Source organism: Balaenoptera physalus, assembly GCF_965194825.1.
Source record: "Balaenoptera physalus genome assembly, chromosome: X".
NCBI lineage: Eukaryota > Metazoa > Chordata > Mammalia > Artiodactyla > Balaenopteridae > Balaenoptera > Balaenoptera physalus.
This window is the reverse complement of record NC_138903.1, coordinates 16,119,717-16,133,797: the sequence shown is the minus strand read 5'-3', so window position 1 is coordinate 16,133,797 and position 14,081 is coordinate 16,119,717. Positions and strand designations below refer to the sequence as shown.

At 36.7% G+C, this 14,081-nt stretch overlaps 1 protein-coding gene across 2 annotated transcripts in view; it reads left to right on the top strand.

Annotated features, from left to right (window-relative positions):
• The window catches only part of SCML2 (Scm polycomb group protein like 2), a 105,248-nt gene that overhangs the window by 66,250 nt on the left and 24,917 nt on the right, over nt 1-14,081 (top strand). For both annotated transcript variants that reach the window (XM_082447012.1, XM_082447011.1), the window contains exon 10: nt 11,846-12,057. In XM_082447012.1, the coding sequence (XP_082303138.1) occupies nt 11,846-12,057 (212 nt within the window). The remainder of the gene's footprint in view (nt 1-11,845; nt 12,058-14,081) is intronic.

The following is a 14,081-nucleotide window of genomic DNA, read 5'->3' as shown; positions in this document are numbered from 1 at the left end:
TACTAATTATTGTGTCAATACATTTAATGTGTTTTGTGGAAATTACAGTGGTGACTGCTATGTTTTTTTTAGGAGCATAATGGAAGTCACTCTATAGAAGTCATTCAATAAGAAAAAAGACGTTATGGTTTAAAAATTGAGTGACTTTTACAAGCTCAGGCTTGATAAACCATAATGGAATAGAATATGAAAAAGAATACATATATATATAACTGAATCACTTTGCTGTATACCTGAAACTAACACAACATTGTAAATCAACTATACTTCAATAAAATAAATTAAAGGAAAAAAAAAAGCTGGTCTTGTTAGGTGAATTATGAATTGACCTGAAACAACTGAAGTTGCTTCTTTTTGTGTGAACTTTCTTCTCAAAATAGTAAAGATTTTGGAAACTGTCATCTTCTTTAATAATGTCATTTTAACCAAAATCTTGGTTTCCCATGAACTGAGCAGATATGAGTAGTAATTGTGAAATAAAATGATCTTCACGGGAAGCACCCCCAATGAAGCTGACAGGAGTGGTTTACAAAGCATCTATGATCCGAAAGTAGAAAACAAGTATATTTTTAAAACAACACTCTTAAAGCCCTTCTAAATTCGAATTGTAATTTGTAGCTTGTTCTTGCATTTTTATGATTTCCTTTCTAGACTAAATACATATGAGAAATAATTATATAACAGGGTAGAAAAATAATGTAAATTCTACTAAATTAGATTTTCTTGTTTTAATTTTGTATGTATGCCAAGGAAAAAAGGCATTCTCACTTAGGTATGGAGATAAATAACTGGACTTGTGTAATTTGTTTAAGTTAGAGAGCTATCCTTTATTCTTTCGATTTTGTTTGGAAAAATTTTCCAAGTAACATTTTTACAAGTTTTAAATCACCTTAAGATAGAATATTCTATGCAGATTAACGTATGTTTTATAAGGTATGTGTATGAAGAATTTCTTCTCTCTTCTTTAATCTGTTTACCTTAGATCTCCAAGCCCTGTTTTGAAACGGGGGAAGGAGTGACTCAAAGGTACAGATCCTTTCAGTATATTTGGTTTTGGTTTAGTTGTCCAGACATAATTTTTGAAGGCTACTGGAAAAGACATAGCAGCACTTCCCAAATGGAGACGCTCTATCAGACCCCAAAAGCAAGTTCTTTTAAATGAGATCTTTATTTTTCTGAGTGAATGATTTATTTCTTTTTATGTGAAAGTTACCTTTTATTATATGTTTAAGGTGTTTTTAATACTGTAAACCTGTGGTTCTTCGTGTTGAGAGAAACCTACATGGTTCATGAAGGAGAATCAGGAGGGACAGTGGAGGAGCTAAGGGTTTGTTCACGCTACTGGACTCTCACCACGCCAACCAAACCACCTCTTCTTGGTCAATGAGCAGGGGAACTGGGCAGAGCCCTCAGGTCAGAATAGGTAACTGGCTGCAAGGCCCAACAAGGGTTAAATTTGAAAAGACAGGTCCTGTCTCCATAAAAACCAGGATAGCTACCACTAAAAATTAGAGATCTTGTTTTCCTTTGTAACTTTTTTTCCCTTGTAGTGATTAGTGGTAAAGCAAATAAACCTTTTAAAGTGAACAAGGGGTGGGGGTCAAAAAAGGACTTCTATGTTTGTTTTGGGCAAGTAAGAGATAGAGTAAAAAAGTGGTATGGTAGAGAAGTCTTTAAGTAATGATAAAAGGAAGAATGATAAGCAGAGACCTGTGGGAGGCAGGATTGAGGTGTGGGAAGGTATCTGACCAGGACAGAGAGTGCCCCTGCTACTATGAATGGTAGGCACCATATGTCTCTGATGGTCAACTGCTTGGGCAGTAGAGATGCTTTTATGATTATGTTCTGCTGAGTAAGCTTCTCTGAAAGATTTCTGCCTTGGTAATGAGGGGGTCTGCTCTTTAATTCTGAAACTGCTGGAGACTGAGCTGTAGATTCTAAAGGTCTCTATAGGTATGCAGTGAACCTGTGTAGGTTTTTCTAATGTTATTTTTAGTGGATACATATACGCTAGTCTAAAAGTTGTATGGCTTTTTATCAAAACAGAATATTATAATGCTTATGTTGAATAATTATTTTCTTTAGAGACATCTAAATATTTAGAGTGACTGGTTCTATTCTTATTCAAAAAGTGGCTAGGTTGTTTATCTTTGTTGGGGCATTTTATATTTTTAATGACAAAAATTGGTATTTATTGTAGAACATTTAGAAAACAAAGGTAAGTGATGAGTAAAATCTAAAAATTGCTTATATTCCTGCCATCTGGATATAATCACTGATAATATTTTTGGTATATAAGCATTAGGAAACTTTAATTAAAAAATCAGAAATGTTCATTGCCAAGACTCATTGAGACCAACTGAGGACATCTTCAAAAGCATATGTTGTATTCTGTTCCATGTACACAGAGTTGTATTGGTTTGGTCCCATTTACTTAAGTAGTCTTACTCTGTTATTCTAGTAATTAATAGATAAATATAAAATGTGTTATGATTGTAAATATTTGAATTAGAGAAAATCCACAAGAAAATTTAAAGAGTAAAGAAAGACTATCAGAAGATACTCCAATATTTGATGCAGTTTTTTTCCTTAAGGGTTTATATTCAGCCAAGAGAATTGAAAAAACTGAAGCACCTAAAACACTGGATTATTAAGGGCATGTTGATAGTTTGTTTTCAGTATTACTTTAAATATTTTTCTTTGTTGTTTACATGTAAGCTTCCTCAGATTTGAACCTGAAAAAATGTTTAAGCCAACCACTTAATTCTGCGTTTTGTTCATTAAGTTTATAGAAAATATTTTAATTAAAAGACCATGTCTTTTCATTTTTTCCCTCACTAGTTAAAAATAGTACCCGGTTTAAGCAGAGAGCGTGGGCTTTTGGGTGAGATAGACCTGAATTTGAATCCCATTTCTACCACTTCTAGACTAGATGTGTGATACTGGACTGGATGTTACTTACCTCGCTGAGCCTCTATTTCTTTATATGTAAAATCGAGAGAATAATACTTGCTTTACAAAATTGTAAACACAAATTTTAATAATATATGTGAAGTCTCTGGCTCATTTGAAGTATACAAATTTCTCTTCCCTTTTCTCCCCCAGTGTGTTTTTTTTTAAATGAGGTGAAATTCACATAATATAAAATTAACCATTTAAAAATGCACAAATTCGGAAACACTTAGTACATTCACAGTGTTGTGCAACTACCACCTTTGTCTAGTTCCAAAACATTTTCATCACCCTAAAAGGAAACCCCGTACCCATCAAGCAGTTGCTCCCCACTCCCTCTTCCCCCTTGCCCCTGGTTATCACCAATCTCTATTCTGTTCCTATGGATTTACCTGTTCTAGATATTTCATGTAAATAGGATCATATAGTATGTGATTTTGTGTCTGGCTTCTTTCATTTAGCATAATGTCTTCAAAGTTCATCCATGTCATAGCATGTATCAGTTATTCCTTTTCATGGCCGAATAGTATTCCATTGTATGTATATACCACACATTTGTTTACCCATTTATCCATTGATGGGCATTTGGGCTGTTTCCACCTTTTGGCTACTTTTAATAGTGCTGCTGTGAACATGCCCATACATGTACTTGTTTGAGTCCTTGTTTTCATTTCTTTTGAGTATATACCTAGCAGTGGAATTGCTGGTTCATATGTCAATTGTATATTTAACTTTTTCATGGACCACCCAACTGTTTTTCACAGAGCTGCACAACTTTACATTCCCACCAGCAGTGTATGAGGGTTTCGATTTCTCCATATCATTGCCAACACTTGTTATTTTCCTTTTTTAAAAATTATAGCCATCTTAGTGGGTGTGAAGTGGTACCTCACTGTGGTTTTGACTTGCAGTCCTGCCTTCATTTTTGAATGGAGTGTATTCTAGAAGTTGACTTTTAAGTTGGTTGATTAGTATTTGAAGCGTATTTTTCCAAGAAATCTGTAATGTTGTGATCAAGCTGTGGTCATCTATTTATATATATATATATATATATATATATATATATATATATATATATATATATATATTTAAAATTAATTTATTTATTTTTGGCTGTGTTGGGTCTTCGTTTCTGTGCGAGGGCTTTCTCTAGTTGTGGCAAGCGGGGGCCACTCTTCATCGCGGTGCGCGGGCCTCTCACTATCGCGGCCTCTCTTGTTGCGGAGCACAGGCTCCAGACGCGCAGGCTCAGTAGTTGTGGCTCACGGGCCTAGCCGCTCCGCGGCATGTGGGATCTTCCCAGACCAGGGCTCGAACCCGTGTCCCCTGCATTAGCAGGCAGATTCTCAACCACTGCGCCACCAGGGAAGCCCCTGTGGTCATCTATTTAATGCATAAACTACCTGAATTGTCTCCATAATAATATAAGATCAGAGACAAAACTTGAATATTAAACACTTATTCATTTAACAAACATTTATTGGATGCCCATTATGTGGCAGATGTTGGGGATATAACCAGATGTTGGAGATATAACAGTGGAACCCTAGACCAGATGTTGGAGATATGACAATGGAACTTAGATGGTTCCTTCCCCTAAAGGAGCTCACAGTGTGTCTAGACAGATAGACGTGTACGTAAAGATAAGATGCTAGTAAGATCTGTGCCAGTAGAGATAAATGCCGTATGTGTGGTATATATGACCATTAAGATCCTATGGTTTGCCTCGGAGCTTAGTGCTAGAGTTTTACAGAGCTGGTGATTGAGCAGAATTTCAAATAATGTATGGTAGTTTAGCTAGTGACAGGGGAGGGAAGACTTTTCTTGGGTCAGCCACTGCAAAGGCAGTAAAGGTCAGAATGTTTGGGGATCTGAAGCAGATGATTATGGCTGAATCTATAATGATAGATGGGGAAGAGATGAGATGAGGCTGTGAAGATATGTAGAGGGCCTTGGATACCAGGCCAAGGAGTTCAGATTTTAGCATATGGGTAATGTGGCATCACTGAAGATCTTTAAGTGGAAAAGTGACATACAATTTGTATTTTAGAAAGGTCATGCTGATGTACTATAGAGTACGTATTGGAAAGGGCAGCCAGGAATGCCAATTAAGAAGCTAGTGTTGTAGCTTATGTGAGAAGTCATGAGGTCTTGGACCAAGTCATTGACAGGCATAAAGAAGAACACAACAAGGAAATACTTAAAGGAGGTAGGCTTGGTTAGACATGTGAAGGGAGGAGGAGTACAAAGATGACTTCAAGATTTCTGACTTCTGGTAATTTGGTGAAAAAAAGGTAATGGCATTCATCAAGATAGAGCATATAGGATAAGCATGATGATTCTCCTTTTGGACATGTTGAGTTTGAGGTGCCTATTTAGATTATCTGTTAGCTATTGAAAACACAGCTCTGGAACTTGAGACAGGCCTGTCGGGGATGTGGTGGGGGGAGGTAGGCACGTGAATGCTTGAATGAGCAAGAGAACAATTTGGGAATCATTATTATGTGTAGGCAGTAGCTGAAATCAAGGGTGTGAACCAAAGTGCTCAAAACTGAGATGAGGGTAGGGAGAAGATAGCTAATCCTGGGGGACACCATAGGAAAAGTGACAGAGGTACGAGGAGAACAAGGAGGGAGTGGCCATGTGGAATCCAAGAAAGAATTTTAAAAAGAAGTGTTTAGTGCTTGCTGGAAGTCAAATAAGATGAGGAAGAAGCATCATTGTCAGTGGCAGTTAGGAGGTTATGGGTGATGTTAGCACACAGATTCCCTGAAAAGAGGTGCCTGAAGTGTGCTTGCAGAGGGTTGAAAAATGAGAAAATGACAATAATAGTGACCATGAGCTAGTCTTTCAAGAAGTTTGGTTATAAAAGGAAGGAGTGAAGGTATTAGCTGTAGATAATGTAGATAAATAGGAGTTCCTTCTTTGGAGGAAACTTCTTTCTTCCACTTGTTAGGCATTGACAACAATGTTTCCCCAATTATCCAATCCATTGATGGAAGAAGGCAAGGAGCACCCTCAGAATCTGGGAAGGGAGAGGGAGAATAGAGACAGGGACGGTGATGGTGTTGATAATAACAGCTAACATTTATTGAGTGTGTACCATGTGCCACGTACAGATTTCAGTTAATTTGCCCAAGCTATTATTTCTCATAGACATTATGTGGTAAAGCTGGATTTGAATGTAATTACTCTGGAGCCAGTGTCTCTGCACTAGATAGTAAGAAGCAAGGGAGAGAATAGGTGTAAAGAGTGGCTCGTACCAGAGTTCCATGTCCATCTGATCTCTACCCTGCTTCTTCCGAGAAAATTCATAGTCCTCAGCTAGCTCCTGCCTTCCAAAACGCCTGCTGTGATAAGTGTCAGGAGCATGCTTCCTTGTTTCCTTTTCCACTAGTAACTACCCCTTGTGGTTTCCTTCAAGAGTTTTTCTTAGCTTATTTGAGGTTTTCTAAAAGGATTTTTTATTGCAAAAAATAAGGAAATAAGTGCATTTAAAAGACTGTCAGTATGCTTATGAAAAGGTGAAGTCACTCTTATGTGACAATAATAGTCCTTGGGTATTCAAAAAGCTAGTTTCAGAGGTAAAGCAAACTCTGTCCGTTATGAACGTTTGATTCCTAAAGCAAGGTTTCTGGGATAGGATTGTGGCTTCTCTGGTACAGGTGTGGGGAGAGGAGAGAAGAAATAGGGTAGTGTCTGAAGATACCAGTCAAGGAGGCCAGTGCTATGGTGTGGGATGGCAGCAGGAATGAAGGAACGAAGTTCAGAGGGTTTACACTTGACTCTGCCTCCCCTTGGCTTTTATTGCTGCCCGTGACCCATCAGTTTGTGGCAACATGGGCTCTATGGAACAGGGAGCAAAGTTCCAGGTAGGGGCATTGGGTACCTTGACTGAGTTTCTGTGAATACCAGGCCTCCAGGTTGGATAGTTTAGGTGTAACCATCTCTGTTGATATCTCCATGTTTTTCATAATAGAGGCTTGTGTTGCTTCTTTGGTTTTATAGTTACCAGTATGAAAGATCCTTAGAATAATGACAGTTTCATTGTACATGCATTTTTAAAAATAAGGAAGATGACTTGCAAAGAATTCCTCAGTCTGAAAAAGTTTCCAAAGTCAAATGTTTACAGTGACAGATTTTTTTTCTTTTTTACTCAATTTTGTTTTTTCCAAACCATATTTTGCTTTTCTATTTTTGGCTATTCATATTTTGATTTTGTCTATTTCTAGCCTCAAATTCAAGGCATCTGGTTTTACAGTAGTTTCTGCCCTTGTTTTCATATGGTTATATATATAGCATTCAATCTATTTGAGGAGAAGGAAATCATACATCTGTCTACTTAAGGAGATAGGAATTATATATATATACACACACACAAATATACATATAAAATATGAACTGTATGACTGGGACCATATTTATTTCTTCTGGATTTCCTAAATTGCCTAGATTGGTAAAAAGAACACACTAGGTATTAAGTAAATGGTGGATGGACAAGTCTGGAGAACAGTAAGCAACCATACCTCTATCATGTCTTTTTAGATCAAAAGCAAGATACATATTAATTTATATCTCCAATCCATTTTAGTTCCTCTTCAAGTCAGCCATGTGTAAGCCAAACCAGCACATGTATAACAGTAACTGGAAATAGGGGTTGCTGTTCATTTCTAAGTGTATTTCCTTTTCTATGGTAATTGTATGTGCTACTCTCTTTTCATAGCTCAGAGAATGCAGGCAGTATCTTTCAATAATAAAGCATCTTCATGTATCAACAGAAACGTACATTTAATGAGTACTATTTGGCAATAAATATTAAATAAGGTTAAATCCCCAGGCATGAAAAGTTTTACCAGCATGTTTTTGTCTGTACTTGTTAATGTTTTCTCCTTGTAAGTATGCCTCCACATCTGAGTTTAAAAAAACCCAAGACTTCCTCTGTCAGAGAGCACCTAGCAACTAGTGAATTATCATAGGAGTTCACAGGGTTGTCTTTTGGGCCTTCTTCTTCTTCTTTTTTAAAACACATGCACTTTGACTCGGGGAGTGAATTTAATAGGCTTTTTTGTTAGAGGACAGAAAGCAAGGTGGCATATTAGAAGAAGCATGCACTTAGGAGATAAAAGTCTCTTAGCCAAATGGGTGATCTTGGCAAAGTTACCTAATCTCACAGAGCCTAAGTTTCCTCAGGTATAAAGTGGGGAATAATACCTACCTCATAGGACATTTGGGAGGATTACATGCAATAACAGATATTGAAGCACTTAGCATGTAATGGGTAGCCAGTAAATGTTGGCATCTACCTCCTTTCTTTCTTCAGTTCCCCCTGTTCCAGGCTTCCAGGCCTACTCTTGACTTTATTTCCTGCCTTCTGATTGTTCCCCAAGATTTAGTCATTTCTTCTGCATTTTCATAACTGAGTAACTTCTTATCTCCTGGACATTTTTCTTACCCAAACATTGTCTGTTCTACCTGAAGATAAGCTGAGGAACCAGGTGTCTTTTGTGTTAGGTATTCACATAAAACTTTTATTAAAGATGATTAGCACATCCTTCTGTATATTTTACATACTTTTCTCAAAGAGGTTTTTACTCCCTTTGTTACCACTATGAACACATGGTTGTAGTGCTATATATAATTTTCACCTTATCTTTTAAACAAATCTATTTTCTTTTTCAATAGTTTAATTAATACTGAATAGAGTTTTAGCATGGTGTGTATATGTTATATGATTGCTCTTTGGAGGAGAGATAAAAATACATGTATAATGTATATAGTTTAATTTGGTTGTTCAGTGTATTGAATGATTACTCATTCCTCTTTAGTTAAAGTAGTTTAAAAAGTATTTTGTTCTAGGTGCTGCGGATATGGCAGTGAACCAAACTGAGTCTTTGCCGTTGAAAAGCTTGCTTTCTAAAGTGAAAAATTTTTAATTTTTTATAACGCATTTTTCTTACTTTGGTCATACATATATATATACCATGCATCAAGGAGTTTTATTGTAATAGAATATTATATTTTGGGGGAATATTTGAAGCTATGGCTCAAATATTTTGTGTCCCAAGATTTATTAATATCAAATGTCAAATTTTTTAGATCAAATATTGATTTCATTACATTTGCCATGTTCCACAAAGTAATATTTTGTTACAATTCTTTATATAAAATATACTTGTTTTGGAGGTATAACATTGGCTTGCAGGTTGAAAATATTTTTCATTCATTTAGTAAATATTTTTTGAGGACCTCCTATACTCCTAGGTTCTGTCTTAAACTAACCTAGTACAGGAATTTAAACGCAGGTCCAGAGCGCAATCTATTTCCTTTTCTTCATGCCATATATTAAAAGGTGGGGACCAGAACTGTGGTGATGAATAGATTGGTCAAGAGAATGAGGATTTATTTGGATTTAATTCCTGGGAAGGGGTCATTACCTTGGAAAGAATTTTTTTTAAATGGTTGGGGGAAGAAAAGCTTATTATAGGAGACTAAGGAAGCCCAGAATAATAAGGAAACTGAAGTATGAAGTATAGGCGATTCTTCTTTGTATCTTGGTAGTGAGTAGAAGGAAGATTCATGCAAGGGCTTGAAAGTACCAAAAACTAGGGAAGGAAACTTCAAAACAAGGGATATATGAGGGTTGTAAGAGAGAGCAAGGAGTTGGGGATCAAGTGATTAAATACCATGAAGAGAGGAGATCATTGAAACTGTAATGTTCCAGAGGAACCAGAGAAGATAGTTATTAGGACAAAAGTGAAAGGGGATTTGGCTTAGAAGAGTAGAGAGAAAACTTCATTTGATATAAGAGGAAGAGATGAGAATGAATGAAAATAAAAGTATTTTAAGATGGAGGAATGGGATGGTTATGATCACTCCCAAAAGATAGCCTTTAATCTTCTCATAAAGTAGACGGTAGGGTCATTTGCTGAATGGAATAGAGTGAGAGGGAGAGGGGAACTTAAAAAGGGGAAAATGTTCTGCCATTGAAAGATACTTGGAAATCAGTGAGTTGAAGCAGTGACACCCCAGTTGAGGTTAGCATGGATGTTACAGTGATCTACAGTATCCCAATGTTCTGTAGCAGGAGTTGGCAAACTACAACCTGAGGGCCACATTTAGCCCATGTAGCCTGTGAGCTAGGAATAGTTTTTATATTCATAAAGGGTTTGAAAAAAGAGAGAGACAAAGAAGATTGTGTGACAGAGACCATATGTGACCTTCAAAGCCTAAAATATTTACTCTCTGGCCCCTTAAGGAGAGAACTGACCCTTGCTTAGGACCAGAAAAAGCAAATGATAGTGTGACTCAGTGGTTGGAGCTGACGTGTTGGACATGATCAAAGATCAGGGGGTGATAACGTAAGGGATACTAGTTATGAGGGTTTTGGTGGAGGTGGACAGTTGGGTGCAGGTTGATAAGGGGGTAAAGTAAAGCCAGAAGAAAGCTAACAGATTGGATGAAAATGGAGAGGGCTTGTGGCTAGATCTCATAATGAGAATGAAAAGCATGATCAGTTGGTGTAAAGCAAAGATGACAGGTAAGGAAGTTGGAGGTGGAGAAGGGAAGCACAGTTGGTTATCTTGGAGATAGAAGAGCTTCACAAATTGTCTATTGATGAGGTCAGGATGATGGAGCATCAGAAGTATGATATTTAAATTCCTGAAGATGGTAACAGGGAGACTCTGTAAGAAGAAATAATGTGAATTAGGTTACTAGAGTTATTTGAAGAAAGTGGAAGTGGGCATGGAGTATGAGGTAGATGATGGTAAAGAGTTAAACAGAGGCTGGTGTAAGTAGGTAAATTCCTATAAATAAGGGGAGGGGGAAAGTGATGGTGGCAGTTAAGTGGTCCTCCATTTGCCCTGGCAGCTGTTCCATCCTCTTGACTAGGTAATTGATAGAGGTAGATAAAAAGGCTGCAGGGAAGATGTGGTATTCTCCATAGAAGGTCACATTTACACATAGTCTTTGAGGATGGGAGAAGCAAAGTGGTAGATTAGTTTCAAGTTGTAAAATGAAGCCCTCAAAATAAAAGTAGTTGATATTTTTTGCACAGATGTATAAATGTTTTACTTATACAGCTCCTCCTGTAAAGACTTTTTGACGTTAGTACTATTTACTATGTAAAGTTCATTTTTTCTACTAATGAAATTATTAAGGGATTAATACTAAAAATATCTCTTTTTACTTAACTATGAATATATACAAGAGTAACCTGGCAGGTAATCTTCATTTGAAATATTAAAACTGTTTTGATTGGGCTACAAATAACTAATAGATACAAATCACTTGGGCATGATAGTGGTCCTTCCATGACAACGTTAATGTAGAGTCTATATTATGGCTTATGAAGCTTTACTATTAAACATACATATAGGAACATAATGTATTTTAGCCACTAAAAAAAAAAAAAAAAAAAAAAAAATCTAGTTAGGGGGATTCCCCTGGCGTTTAAAAGATGAAGCAGGAGCCGTTGGTAGCTGCTTTGTTATGTTTTTCTATATTGGTGGGCAAAATGATTCCTGTATATGGCATAATTGGATAGTATTTTCTGAAGGAAAAACTCTTCTGTGCCAAGGACTAAAAATATGAGAAGCAGACAAAAGGTAAATTGATAGAAATTTTCACTGTGCTAATTAAGTGGGAAGTTACTGGTTCTTATTATAAAAGCCTCTTTATTTTTTCTGGAGAATCAGACTATTTCCAGATAACCTGAAATCTTAAATACCTAAAACGTGATTTTAAATGGTACCTTTATTTTAAGTGGTTTTCAGTGAATGACCTTTGGAATATTTTTAAAGATTGAGTTAAATTTCTTCTGAATCATAAGAAAATACCTTAATTATGTCATTTATTTTAATTGTATTTTTGTGTTGTGTGTTTTTTCCCTCAGTTCCTATTACAAAGAATATAGCAAAAACACATTCTTCCAAAGCAACCCAGTGTTCAATGAAGTCTCCACAGAAAACTGCTGTAATATTACCAACACAGCAGATCAGGAAATCAAGTCGGATTAAACCACCTGCACCTACTTCAGTCCCCAAGAAGGGGAGTACTGTTAAAAATATCACACCAAAGAAAAAAGGCCCAAACTCAGGAAGAAAGGTTAGTTGTATCTCCTACGAATTTGTATTACAGGTCTCCGTAGTGCCTTATTATTAAACATACTGTTTAGGACTTACTAAGAGTGTTATGATGCCTTTTAGGAATGTACCAAGAGTATATAAGGCTTTTTACAAGGTGGAGCAGGGAGGGGAAGGGAAGGATTGGGAGTTCGGGACTAGCAGATGTAAACTATATATAGGATGGATAAACAACAAGGACCTACTGTATAGCACAGGGAACTATATTCAATATCCTGTGATAAACCATAATGGAAAGGAATATGAAAAAGGATATATAACTGAGTCACTTTGCTATACAGCAGAAATTAAACACAACATTGTCAATCAACTATACCTAATTAAAATTAAAAAAAAAAAGTATATAAGGCTTTTTAAGGCCTGTGTAACAATCAAGATTGTTATTTCTTTTCTTGGATAAATTTAAAACTGAATAGTGTTCGACCTCTTCAAAAGCACATTGAAAATACTGCATGGGTGTATTTATGTTCGAGCCAGTTTATTTAAAACTCCGTATACTTTAAAAATCAATGCGAAGTGAATTTTACTGTACATAGATTATACCTCAGTAAAATGGGGGTGAGGGGGAAATCAGTGTGATAAATTCAGTGATGCTAAAGTCACATCCTACCTAGCTGACTCTCCCCCAAAGAAAACAACTCTAAAACCTGGAAATAATAGAAAAAGCAGCTACCCGAAGACACTGGAGAATGAATGGAAGCAGACAGACTGTGGTTGGGGGGAATACACGTAGGAGGAGGGGTGTTATACGAAATTCTATATTCAGCAAACATACTCTTCAAGAATGAAGAACTAAAGACGTTTTCAGGTAAAAGCATACAAAAAATTCATCACTGGCAGAAAAACACTATAAGAAATGCTGAAGGAAGTTATCTCTAGGTAAATACTAATGACTTTCTTTTTGCTTTTTTCCTCTTAATTTCTTTATAAAAATAGGACTATTTAAAGCAATGATTATAATACAATACAGTCTTGTGGGGCTTATAGCATACATAGATATAATACATAAAAAAATTATAGTATAAAGGCTTAGGGGTGGTGCCGCAGACCGGCTGCAGAAAGCTAGAAGTTCCTGGCGGTGAGGAGTAAGGAACTGAAAAGCACCAGTATGGGGTCAGAAGGGCCAAGACAACTGATGGTTGCAAGGCAAGTTTATTCAAAGAGCATGAATGTATATATAGGTTTAGTACGGAACGAATATTAGACAATAAATCAGTAAACCTTGTATTTCCACATAATTCTGTCGCCACTATCTATGCGCCACTATCTATGTGCCACTATCTATGCGCCACTATCTATGCGTCAGCATGCCTTATGGGCCATTCTTTGGAGATACAGACTTCCTCCTCAGGGCAGCACGTCCTTCTTCTGGGGAACAACAGGGGCTCTTAGATCCAGAGCAGGCACCTGGAACGAAACTGGCCGCAAGCCATTTTCCTTTTTTACGCTCAATACCGCAGCGTCAGGAGTGCATACCAAGAAAGAGACAAGCAGTTCTCCGGAAAGCAGAAAGCTGAATAAGCTTACAGCTTGGGGGCCAGCACATTTCCCCCTTTTTTATTATTTTTTAAAGCTTGATAATGTAGTTTTAAGCCATGAACATCCTGACCCAAGACAGCGAAGCGCCCCATTACAAATCTAACAACACAAGGTAATAAATCGATCACCAATAAAAGTAGTACACCAATTGATATCAGGCCTGAGAGCCCTCCATGAATCCATTGTATCGGATTTAGCCCTTGTAGTTGATCTAATAATCCTTGAATCAAATTCTGGGGTCCATCTTCGTCCAGGTGGGCCTCTTGAATAGCTTGTATTTCGGCATTTAACTTTTGAATATCAAGGCTAATGTGTCCATCAGTCCATACACTTAATATATGCATTTTTACTTTTTCCCAATCCCATTGTGAATCATTATATAAATGTTGAGTTACACAAATCCAGGTATATTTGGCATGACAAATCAAACGCATTTTTAATTTTAAA